The sequence below is a fragment of the Conger conger genome, chromosome 2, assembly GCF_963514075.1.
Source record: "Conger conger chromosome 2, fConCon1.1, whole genome shotgun sequence".
NCBI classification, from domain to species: domain Eukaryota; kingdom Metazoa; phylum Chordata; class Actinopteri; order Anguilliformes; family Congridae; genus Conger; species Conger conger.
This window is the reverse complement of record NC_083761.1, coordinates 6,394,789-6,407,288: the sequence shown is the minus strand read 5'-3', so window position 1 is coordinate 6,407,288 and position 12,500 is coordinate 6,394,789. Positions and strand designations below refer to the sequence as shown.

Genomic DNA, 12,500 nt, shown 5'->3' with positions numbered 1-12,500 from the left:
AGCTCTTGTATTCCTGACACCGCACTCTCCATCTCCCTAGCCTTTGAAGCAGAACATTCCTCGAGGGGCGCAAACAAGTACGTTACCATGGCGACAGACTGTACTGCACTGTAATACCGGCCCTGGAAACTCCCGTTGGCAACCAAGAAACTCCCGTTAGCAACCAGAGACGTCCGTTAGCAACCAGAGCCTCCCGCAAGTTAAGCAGCAGAGTGGATGGATGGAGGTCTGGGGCTGAGGGTCGGGTCTGGCCTGAGCAGAGAGGGGGCGAGCCAGGGGGGGTGCCGATCGGGGAATGCCTGGCCTCTGGAGAACTTTTGAGGAGAGCCCGAAATGGAGAGTGGAGAGGAGGAGTTGTGGTGTCATTGTTTGGGGGATTCAGCACTGGACAATCAGGGCTTTCACAGTCTGCAGGAAGTCTGCTACTCCCAAGAGCTTCAATCTGAACTACCCACACACTGTGTGTGAGAGAGTGTGTGAGAGTGTGTGTGTGCATGAGTGAGTGTGTTTGTGCGTGCATGCATGCATTTGTGGGTGTGTGCGTGCATGTGTGCATGCATGTGTGTACATGCAAGTGCACATGTGTGTGTGCTTGAGTGTGTGCACGAGCATATGCATGCAGTTGCACACACACACACACACACACACTCTCTCTCTCTCTCTCTCTCTCTCTCTCTCTCGGAGAGCTGCACAGATGGGCTGTAATCTCGCTCTCTTTATGGGCTCAGTCTGTGAAATGATTTCATACGCAGCACAAAGACTCCAGCCCCTCCACTGGGGACCGGTCTAAATAAGTGCTTCACTCTCGTAATGAGACTTACAAATTGTATTTTTCCTCTCAAGTAGAAAATATTAGCTTGTTTTCAGTTACTGTTCGCTGAACAGATAAAATTTTCTTACCCCCATTGGCAAGTCTTGAAATGAGCCAAACTGTCTCAATAATTAATATCACCAGTAATGGGAGAATGGAGGTGTTTGCGGCTTTAAAAATGGGAAGAGCTTCCTTATTTTCGTCGCCTCATTCTCTGAGCAAAATATATCGCGTGTGCATCTACACGGAACGAGAACTAAAGCGTTTGATTAAAACAACATGAAAGCTGACCCCCTGGAATGCAACTTCTAATTGGCCCCTACAGAGCCAATCAAAAAGGCAGGTCAACATCCCGTTCCTAATGGGACACAGGATTTAATTAACGTTTGATTTGTTAAACGCGATTCTGCAGTTTTATGATGATGTTTGTACGTCAGTCATTTTGGGCGTACTTGTACTTGTGCATTCTTAATTTGGGTTTTTATTTTAACTGAACGCTGTCTACAGTTTTTATCTTTCTTATCACGCATCTGATGTTGTGTACTTCACCATCGCTGCTGATTTTGTTAACCAGAGCACACACCAGGACAAATTCCAATCAATGTTTCATTGAAATGTAAAAAAAAAAAAAATAAAAAAATGTCATCTTGAAGTTTGAGTCTAGAATACATATGCGTGTACTCCTGAGGTTCACGTTCAGGCCCAGATCTCTTTGTGACAGCGTCCTTTGTAAAACACAATACACAAATAAAAGTGAACTGAGATGAATCAAGTTTATAGAGGTTTGGGTCCCTACCTCGGCCATGTTGATGACCCCCAACGCCAGCGTCTTGTATCCCAGGATGGTGCGATTCTTGTATCGCTTCCTCCTCTGCAACATGATCTGCAGCCGGTTGGCGTCCCTTTTGAGGAAGTGCGGATACTGTCGCCGGGAACGCAAAAAAACACACACGAACACAGACGCGGGAATGCCGGAGGTTAGTTGGAGGTCACTTTGCCCCGGTCCCAGCGCACTTGGCCTAATTCCCCACCCCCACCTTTAGATTGGTGGGTACAGCCACACAGACCAGGGGGGCCTGATGTTCCAGCCAACGTGGCTGCTGCTTCCCCTCCCCCATGGCTCTACCAGAAGATTTCCCAGAATTCCCACCCTGCAAAGAGGGTTCCGGTCATGGCAGTGACTGTCCCTCACAATGCACATCTCAAAACAACAAGTCAGGCAAAAGCTACATTTAATACACCGTTAATTACAGCCATTGGTTTGTTACCTGTCAGGTGGTGTGGTTGTAGTTTGTTACCTGTAATGAGGTTGGGGGTCTGGTTTGTTACTTGTGAGGAGGTTTGGGGTGCGGCTTGTTACCTGTAATGAGGTGAGGGGCGTGGTTTGCTACCTGTAATGAGATGAGGGGTGTGGTTTGTTACCTGTAACGATGTGGGCATGTGATTTGTTACCTGTAATGAGGTGGGGGTGTAGTTTGTTACCTGCGATGGGTGAATTGTTACCTGTAATTAGAAGGTGGGCTGTGGTTTGTTACCTGTAATGATGTGGGCATGTGGTTTGTTACCTGTAATGAGATGGGGGGGGTGGTTTGTTACCCGTAATGGGGGGGGGGGGGGGTTTGTTACCTGTAATGAGATGGGGGGTGTGGTTTGTTACCCGTAATGGGGGGGGGTTTGTTACCTGTAATGAGATGAGGGGTGTGGTTTGTTACCTGTAAGGAGGTGGGGGTGGATTGTTACCTGTAAGGAGGTGGGGGTGGATTGTTACCTGTAAGGAGGTGGGGGTGGACTGTTACCTGTAATGAGAAGGTGAGCTGTGGATTGTTACCTGTAATGAGAAGGTGAGCTGTGGATTGTTACCTGTAATGAGAAGGTGAGCTCCAGGTCTGTCTCCATCAGTCCTCCAGGGGGGAGCACGTACTCGTTTGACCTCAGGATGCGCTTGGAGCCCTGTGGGACAGGCACACCAGGAGGGGACAGGGTCAGGACAGTGCACACAACCTGGTGTCAGTAGACCAGTAGAAATATGTTTTTTGGGGAGCCGCTCTCCGCTGTGGAGCAGATACACACAGCGTGTCCTTCCTGTGTGTTGACCGTACGCCCTGCCTCAGTTTGCTGATTTGGGGTTCATTTCCTGTACCTGTGTTCCTCCCTAGCTCCAGAGCTCCAACCCAACTCCAGGTGCTGAATATTATAGAATTCCAAGTCTTCCCTCCCCTCAGAGTCTGGTGTCCTAATGCCTGGGGCTGTGAACGTGGACACACCTAACCTTGCAGGAAGTGACATCACACAAGCGCAACCTATTTGATGATTTTTGCCTGAAGGCACCACTGCAGCTGTAGCTGTAGCTGTAGCTTACAAAGCCATGATTTAGAAACTGCCATTGCACAACAGAGAGAAACAAAACTCCAAATGTTTTTAAAATCACGTCTGTGGGATGCTCACCTTCCAACAGGAAGCAGGGTGAGCCCATTGATATAAATGCCGGCACCTTAACCCTTTGAAGAGTAGGTTTTTTGGAATGTTTTTTTATTCAAAATTCCAAGGCAGTGTTCTAGAACGCCATTGTTTTCAGTCACCAAGCAGTGATTGTGACATCAGCATTAGAACGTTCAGCTGAATGAACCTTCGAGTCGCACATTTGTGACCTTAAAGGGTTAAACTGCAGACAGGTGCATGGTGAGGTTTGATCAAAAGAACGAAGAAGTGATCCTCCAGGGAAATAAGGACAGTGTTTCCGAAGACACGTCAGCGTGATTTCACGGGAAACGGTGTCCGCTACTGTCCTGTGAAACCTTCCTCCTTAAAAAAATGTAAATGAATAAATAAAGAAAGGAAGAAGAAATGAATCTTCAGAAACAGCAACAAAAAAAAAATGTTTTTCCATTTGCCAGCACGCCATGGGTTATTCACCTGGGGTTCTGAAGCAACTAATTGCTTGACATTTACAGTTCATGACCTGCATAACTGCTTTCACTACACGGAAAAAAAAACCAACAAAAAAAAACGAAAACTGGAAAACGGACAAGAATGCGATTCTTTTACACGACACCTACGCGATATCCATTCGCGCTGAATATCTACGAACCCGCAGCATTACTAAACCTGGGCAAGCGTCCAAAAAAGGAACTCCTGCAAACTCCCGCTGCGTCTGGGCCGTTCTGGCAGCTGCACGGCAGCTGGGCGGTCCGTCGCGCTGCGGTTTTACCCAATCGCAGCGCTGGCCCCTTTTTCCGGCGATAGGCCGCAGCGTCGACCAATCGCACGCGAGTCGCCGCGCGGTTCACCTGTGTGGCCGTTCGCCCCCGTGTCTGGGCACGGAAAGTGGATTCCCCGGCAGTGAATCGGCCCTTTGTGAGCCCCGGGAGCCGCCCCTGATCCAACAGGCGCTGTTTTAGGCCCGGATTAGGCCGTCTCGAAACGCGTAATCTGGGAAAATGCAGGATGCCGCAATTGCTTAAAATAGACAGGGTTGGCGTGCAGAGACACACGCGCGCGCGCTCGCACGCACACACACACACAGCCTGTCGTGACCCAGCAGGAACAATCGAGGATTAACAGCTGTCTAGCTGGAGCGGCAGCGATCTTTGCGGCACTCGCAACATTGACCTCTGTGATATCATGCGCAGTCGTTAAGGAATCGCGAATCGTTCAAGGGAAGTTTGTGGCAAGAAGAGATGAGTGTGTGGGGGGGGGGTTTAGAGGGGGATAGATGGGGGAGGAGGGGGGCAGTTTGGGGCAAGATCCTGGAAGTGACTTATGCCTGCCATTCCGGCAAGGATCAAAATGGGAGGATTAGCGCTCCCATAATCCAATAATCTTTGCATTGGGCAGGCCGCGGGGGCTGACCCTAAAATGATTGGAGGGGGTGTGGCGCCGGTCCCTGTTCAGGCTCATCACGCCCGAAACAGAGGCGTGGTGACAGCGTGGTCACGTGACCAAGAGCCACGCCCACCCCACCCCAAATCCCACAACACCCCCAGCTCACCCGGGCGCCATGGTTACCACTAACATTCCGCTGCAGCTTGTAGCCAAGTGGCTAAGGTGCTTGAACGGGACCCAGAAGGTTGGTGGTTCAAGCCCCAGTGCAGCTGTTGGGCCCCTAACCCCACATTGCTCCGGGGGGGGGGATTGTCTCCTGCTCAGTCTAATCAACTGTAAATTGCATTGGATAAAAGTGTCAGCTAAATTACTAATGTAACCCACAGGGAGGCCGCTAAACCTAACAGAAATAGCAGTTATCTCTGCGAAATGTCTATTAAACTACTAGTTTAAATAAAGGTAGGTAAACTACTCCCCAACACAGGGACAGTGTACCCCTCTGCAGCTCAGCACAATCCACAGTTTACCAGGGGAACCTCATGAGAGGCTGCTTCCAGTGCTACAGGTTAAATAGGGCAAAAACTGTCACTTTTTTAAACGAAATGGTAATTCCTGTGAAAGATGTTGCATCAGCTGCAAACGCAATACGGGTGAAACAGACTTGTGACGTGTGATTGGCTAAGCAGCCGATAACAGGTCAAAAATCATAAAAATGCACTCTGACAAGCACACACGTGCCTGCTGTGTAGCTGTTGCGTAAGAGGAAAGTGTTTATGAGTAAGTGTTCACCAAAACCTTTGCTTGTTAAAAAATAACATGTACAAGATTCATACAGTATTATAATTGACTTCTGCTTGTTACAAAATAATACGCACAAGATCAATACAGTATTCCACTTCATTAAAACCTGTGCTTGTTACAAAATAAAATGCACAAGATTCATAAGGTATTCCCCCTCACTAAAACCTGTGCTTGTTACTAAATAATACGCTCAAGATTCATACAGTACTCTACTTCACTAAAACCTGTGCTTGTTACTAAATAATACGCTCAAGATTCATACAGTATTCTACTTCACTAAAACCTGTGCTAGTTACAAAAGGAAGGATGTGGCCCCGGACTCTGGTAGTGTACTGATATGAATGTAGAAAAGAGGGAAGCCCATTGCGGTTATGGATGCATAAACACTTTCATTAATATTTCAGTTCTACTTTTAATGTGCGGGAGAAGCCAACAGCACCGAGCGCTGATTTCCGTTTTGCCGCTGACAACATAATCGACTGCCCTACAGCCCCAGAGGACTGGAGGAAGAGCAGAGCGCTGGGGTAACCGGCCGTCTCTCGAACGCGCTCCGCCCGTATCCGCACCCCGGCCGCTGCGGGGGTTTACATTTCATTCAGATTTACGGCACGTCGTCCCCGGTTACGCGGTGGAATAACTCATCGCCCCCCCCCGCGTCCCGTTTCTGAGTTTTGAGTAATTGTATTCGCATTGGATCCGGCCGCAGACGGGATATGAACCCGTCGGTCAGGGGTGTTGGACAGCGCCGGGACCGCACCGCACCTCGGGAGCTCTTTCTCAGCCCCGCGGCCGATAAGAAAACCCGGCGTTACTGAGAGGCGACTGAGGGGATACTGTGAGGAGCAGAGGGAAGGAGAGAAGGGGGGAGGGAGGGAGAGAGGGAGCGAGAGGGAGGGAGAGTGAGGGAGAGAGGGGGAGAGAGGTAGAAAGAGGGAGAGGGAGGGGGAGAGATAGAAAGAGGGAGAGGGAGGGGGAGAGTGAAAGAGAGGAAGAAAGAGAGGGAGAAGGAAGGAAAGATGGAGTGAGGGAAAGAGAGAGAAGGAGAGGGAGAAAGAGATAGAGTCAGATGGGAGAGAGTGAGAGAGCAGGAAGGAGCAGGAGAGAGAAAGAGTGAGATCTATTATAGTTCATTGCCAATTGCACGTGTTATCTCCTAGATGTAATTATTATTTATTTATTCCGGATGTTTATTGCTTTTCCATTTGTTATTGCCTGTTAGGTTTGTTATTTCAGTGGACCGTATGCCCTGGCAATGCAAGTGTGCCCATAACATGCCCATAAAGCTGATCTGAATGAGAATTTGTGAGGGAGGAAGGGAGAAAGAGTGAGAGAGCAAGTGAGAGAGCGATGCCCAATCCCATAGCCTTTAGGCAACACTGAAGCAGTTAGCAGCAGTTTAATTTACGCCCCCCTCCCACACCTCAGAACCCCCCCCCCCCCCCCCCCTTCCAGGCACCCGCACCAACGGGGGCTTATTTCCGGAACCCTCCGTTTGGTATTTCCCCCACATTCCCCATGATGCAGACATACCCAGAATGTACTGCTCTGCACTGACATCACCTCGTGAGTCAGGTTCCCGTGTCCCCGGAGGGGGGTGGGGGGTGGTTAGGGGCGGGGGGGATGGTGAGGGGTGTTGACCTGACCGGTCTGAATGAGATTGAGTCAGTCAATGTGCCAAGCCCTCAGAACCTCCCCAAAGGATGGGGGGGTGCAAGCACACTCGCTAATGAGGGAATCTTGAGTAGAAAAATAAATGAATGGATGGATACGCCAGTACCACACCCGTCCAATCCCCCCAAGTTGACACGTAATAAATGTATCAGGATATGAAATACAAAAATGCCTCTCAGATAAATCCGCAGACTTTGATTAAAATGGCGGCTGTTTGTCTTCTGAAGTGCGTGTCGGGGCGTAGTGATTTTTCGCTAATGGGCCGGTTTCTGAAGTCGATCCGTCTCCGCCCCGCTGGCTCGGACGGGGTCGTTCATCACCATGACGACTCGCACACGCACGCTCGCCCCCCCCCCCCCTCCGCAGCCCCCGTCCTGCCGTCTGACGGATTCTCCGCCGGGACGAGCGCGGTTTGTCACACTCCACGGCCCCGGTCTCCGAGCCTCGTAGGGGGGGGGGGGGATTACACTGGCAGGCCCTAACAAGACACCGGGGAAATCGCCATCGATATCAGCCGCCTAACGAGCCGCAACGCGTTCCGCGTGCATCAAGCCAAACCAACAAAGGCATAAATAAACAAATACTTCAAACGTACTTACAGAAATTAATCCCTTTTGACAAAAACAAATGTATTAATAGCATCACAGATTTGGGGGGGGGGGAGAACACGCACATCGGAGACGCATCTCGTGACAGGGACCGCGCGCTGAAAATAAGATCTCATTTGTATCGTCTAATTAACGCCGTCGACGGTGAAGGGTTTCTGAACGACGCTGACGAGCAAACGATAATGAGCAGCGGATGAAACGATCCGTAACTGCTCCGACGGAGGTCCTGATGTGCGTAGGACTACCGCAGTGTCTGCAGGTTTAACTCCAGTCCTGGAGGGCCACAGTGTCTGCAGGTTTAACTCCGGTCCTGGAGGGCCGCAGTGTCTGCGGGTTTAACTCCGGTCCTGGAAGGCCACAGTGTCTGCGGGTTTAACTCCAGTCCTGGAGGGCCGCAGTGTCTGCGGGTTTAACTCCAGTCCTGGAGGGCCGCAGTGTCTGCTGGTTTAACTCCAGTCCTGGAGGGCCGCAGTGTCTGCGGGTTTAACTCCAGTCCTGGAGGACCGCAGTGTCTGCAGGTTTAACTCCGGTCCTGGAGGGCCGCAGTGTCTGCAGGTTTAACTCCAGTCCTGGAGGACCGCAGTGTCTGCAGGTTTAACTCCAGTCCTGGAGGGCCGCAGTGTCTGCGGGTTTAACTCCAGTCCTGGAGGGCCGCAGTGTCCGCAGGTTTAACTCCAGTCCTAGAGGGTCGCAGTGTCTGCAGGTTTAACTCCAGTCCTGGAGGGCCGCAGTGTCTGCAGGTTTAACTCCAGTCCTGGAGGGCCGCAGTGTCTGCAGGTTTAACTCCAGTCCTGGAGGGCCGCAGCGTCTGCAGTGTCTAGCTAAAAGAAGCCCTCCACAGTGTCCAGAAGAGATGAAAGTGGCACTCCACCCGACACCGTGGCCCGGCTCTGAAGTTTGAGACGGCTGCTATAAAATCTTGGCGGGGACACGTGGATATGAAGAGTGTGCGCTCCGGGGGGGGGGGGGGTGAAACTTAATCATCAGCCAGGTGGCTGGGGTTCGAGGGGAGGGGGAGCAGGGACATTAAACACCCCCCCCCCGTCCCGTCAAGTTCCTGTTTGGGGCTCTCACAGAAGACAAAAACGGGGCCCTGACCTCAGAGTAGAGGAGGGGAGAGGAGGGGAGAGGGGAGGAGGGGAGAGCGAGGGTTTCAGACGCTTTCAGGCCGAGACGACCACCACAGCATGATTACATTTTATTTAGTGGTACAACGGTTAGGGAGCTTCGATACAGGTTTGACTCCCCAGTACACACTCAGATATACAGCCGCCTAAGTACAAGAGCGTGTCACTGGGGCGGGGCCCCCATAAGTGCATTAAACTGTACCCCGAGCCAACAATACACAACTAATCTTTTTTTGTTCAGAAAATGTACTGATTTGTACCCAAAGAATGCATTACTGTACTTTCAGGGTACCTTTGGGAAAGTTGATCCTTGAAGAACAAAAATGTACCTCCACTGTCACTCTATTTCTGAGAGTGTAGGACACTGGTTGTTGAGCGAGGCACTTAACCTGAGTCACTAGCCCCAGCGGGACAAACGGACACTGTGTATAGAGATGAAAGCTGTGTGTAAGTCGCTCTGGACAAGAGCATCTGCTAAGTGCATCAAACCGCAATGTTTTCGCCTCAGTGAACATCGACTAACTGAGTACCGACTAAAGAGAAAAGGCCGGTTTATAGTCCAGTGACAGAGTGCTGCTGTAACCAATGTGCTGCTTGCAGCAAAATTGAGTTTCTACTCCGGCGTCTGGAGTGCGTTGGTACGTTTTTTTGCTAAGGACAAAGACCACAGTCTACATTGACTACATCGGGAAACGATACAATGTTCACGAGCGTACTGTGAGTTCAGTCAAGCGACACTGTTGCTGGACTATGAACTGGCCTTCATAACGAAATACCAATAGATTTTTCTTCACTGGAGTTAGAGAAAGCACGCGGCACGGAACAGCAGCTGTTAGGAACACGCAGTAGCCGGGACTTTTATATTTTCTCTCTCTGAGAACAGCTCCTGGATTTCCATTAAGAGAGGACGGTGTCTGCGTCCGCTTCCCCTGCGACTCCCACTCCCCCCCCCACCCACGGCTTCTCAACAGCGTCTCGGGTGCAGAACCTTCTGGAAATCGGATTTAACGCCCAGTTCCGCGCGAGGCGAGGAAAACGGTGGCGTTCCGCTGGCGGCTCGGAGCGAGCGACGGGAATGTCGCGCTCCGGAGAAAAACACGGATCACAGCGCACTCCTCCACTTTACCCTTCCTCCCAGAGAGAGAGAGAGGGAGAGGGAGAGGGAGAGAGGGAGAGAGAGAGAGAGAGAGGGGGGAGAGAGAGGGAGAGAGAGAGAGAGGAGAGGGAGAGGGAGAGAGAGAGGGAGAGGGGAGAGAGGGAGAGAGGGAGAGGGCGAGGGAGAGAGGGAGACAGGGAGACAGGGAGAGAGGGAGAGAGAGAGGGAGAGAGGGAGAGGGAAGAAGAGAGGGAGAGACAGAGAGAGAGGGAGAGAGAGAGGGGGAGGAGGAAGAAAGGGAGAGACAGAGAGAAGGAGAGAGAGAGAGGGAGAGGGAAGAAGAGAGGGAGAGACAGAGAGAAGGATAGAGAGAGGGAGAGAGGAGAGAGAGGAAGAGAGGGAGAGACAGAGAGAGGGAGAGAGGGAGAGACAGAGAGAGAGAGAGAGGGAGAGGGAGGAAGAGAGGGAGAGACAGAGAGGGAGAGAGCGGGAGAGAGGGGAGAGAGAAAGAGAGAGGGGACGAGAGAGAGGGAGAGAGATATAGAGAGGGAGAGAGAGCGAGAGAGAGAGAGGGAACTGAGTGCACTCTCAGAAATAAGTGACAGAGGAGGTACAATTTAGTCTTCAAGGATCAAATGTTCCCAAATGTTCCTGAAAGTACAGTAATGTTCTCTTTGGGTACAAATGAATTATATTGCTTGCTGGGGGCACAATCTTCTGCCCCGGCAACAAGCATTTGTACCTTTTTAGGCACTTTTCAAACATTCATTTCTGATAGTCTGAGGCACAGAGACAGAAAGAGGAAGAGTGAGAGAGAGAGAGAGAGAGAGAGGGAGAGGGAGAGGGAGAGGAGAGGGAGAGAGGGAGAGACAGAGAGAGAGAGGGGGAGACAGAGAGTGGGAGAGAGAGAGGGAGAGACAGAGAGGGAGAGAGAGAGAGAGAGGGAGAGAGAGAGGGGGGGAAAGCGAGTGAGTTAGAGAAGGGGAGAAGAAGGAAGGAAAAGAAAAGAAGAGTGAGTGAGAGAGAAAGAGAGAGAGGAAAGTAGTGTCAAACGAGTGACCTACATAACACAAAATCCCAATGAAAGTCAGTAGGTTGTGAATCACCCGGATGCAAAAGAAAATCGTTACGCAAAATCGATGAAATAACATCCTCATTTAATTGAGGAAAAGATGTCACCATTGCATACGGTCAGCCCTGGCTGTCTGTACTGGAGGCCTTTGACAGGTCATGTGTGTCAGTAACTTTCTGAAATGTTAAGCTTCAAGAAAAAGAAGAAGAAAAAGGTTAAAATGTTTTTGAAACATTTTCAGTTGGGTCCATCCATTAGAATGTCAGTTCAGTATTAATGACTTAATTTAATTCATTTTCACTATGAATTACTCTGACTGAACACAACAATCTTTCCATACATGTTTGAAAATTCAGTACGTTCAGGCAATTAAACCCACGTCATTAATTGTAAAATCCAGTAGTTCTCTTGTATTGCAAGTCCCTCTGGACAAGATGGCGGTCCCCTGCTCCACTCTCTCATTGTTTGTGTGTGTGTGTGTGTGTGTGTGTGTGTGTGTGTGTGTGTGTGAGAGAGTAGTGAGAGAGTATGTGTGTGTGTGTGTGTGTGTGTGTCAGAGAGTATGTGTGTGTGTGTGTGTGTGTGTGTGTGAGAGAGTATGTGTGTGTGTGTGTGTGTGTGTGTGTGTGTGTGTGTGAGAGAGTATGTGTGTGTGTGTGTGTGTGTGTGTGGGTGGATGGAGAACATAAGAAACAGATAGCACGGAAAGAAAGAGAGTGAGAGAGAGTGAGTGAGAGACAGAATCAGAGATTGAGTGGGTGAGAGTGAAAGAGTGAGAGTGAGAGAGAGAGGGGAGGGAGAGAGAGAGAGTGAGAGAGAGAAAGAAAGAGATAGAGAGCACCAATGCTGGCAATGTATTGACAAGAAGTACATTATCAAGAAGTGACAGCAGCACTTCACAATATATGGGCAAACACAATTTATCTTTTAAATACTGGGGTTAAAAATATTACATGCAATACTTTTCCATAAGGGAATTTAAATCCAGGGAAATAGCACAGGTGAGTTAAATGTGTCACCAGCTGCTTTACTCCATCAATGAAGCTTAGAGTAAAAATCAAAACATGCACACACACCCCTGCCCTACGCATTATGGGAGTTTTGTAAGACGACAAATACGTACGTAAAATGCAATGTCATATTTCCGACTGGTATCGCCCAGAACTGCGCTTCAGTCTACGGGAGGGAGGGGATTTCTGCTGCTTTTCAGTCTCTCAGAAGCCAGATCTTTTTCCCATTAGCTCCGTTTCCCCCCGCTGTACGGGATTAGCCGCACATTTACAGCCAAGGAGGGGGGAATGAGGGCCGGGGGGGGCACTTTGGACAAACCGAATATATAAACAAGGTAACTCTGACAAGTTATAGGCAGAGAGAGAGAGAGAGACACAGACACAGAGAGAGAGAGGAGAGGAAGAGGGATGGAGAGAGTGAGGGAGAGACAGAGAGAGAGGAGAGGAAGAGGGATGGAGAGAGAGAGGGAGAGACAGAGAGA

The 12,500-nt window shown here is 50.1% G+C and overlaps 1 protein-coding gene across 1 annotated transcript in view; it reads right to left on the bottom strand.

The window, feature by feature from the left end:
• si:ch211-126j24.1 (phosphofurin acidic cluster sorting protein 2) overlaps nt 1-12,500 on the bottom strand; it is a 109,159-nt gene that overhangs the window by 43,669 nt on the left and 52,990 nt on the right. The window contains 2 exon segments of the mRNA XM_061232911.1: nt 1,608-1,733; nt 2,672-2,761. Of these exon segments, the coding sequence (XP_061088895.1) occupies nt 1,608-1,733; nt 2,672-2,761 (216 nt within the window).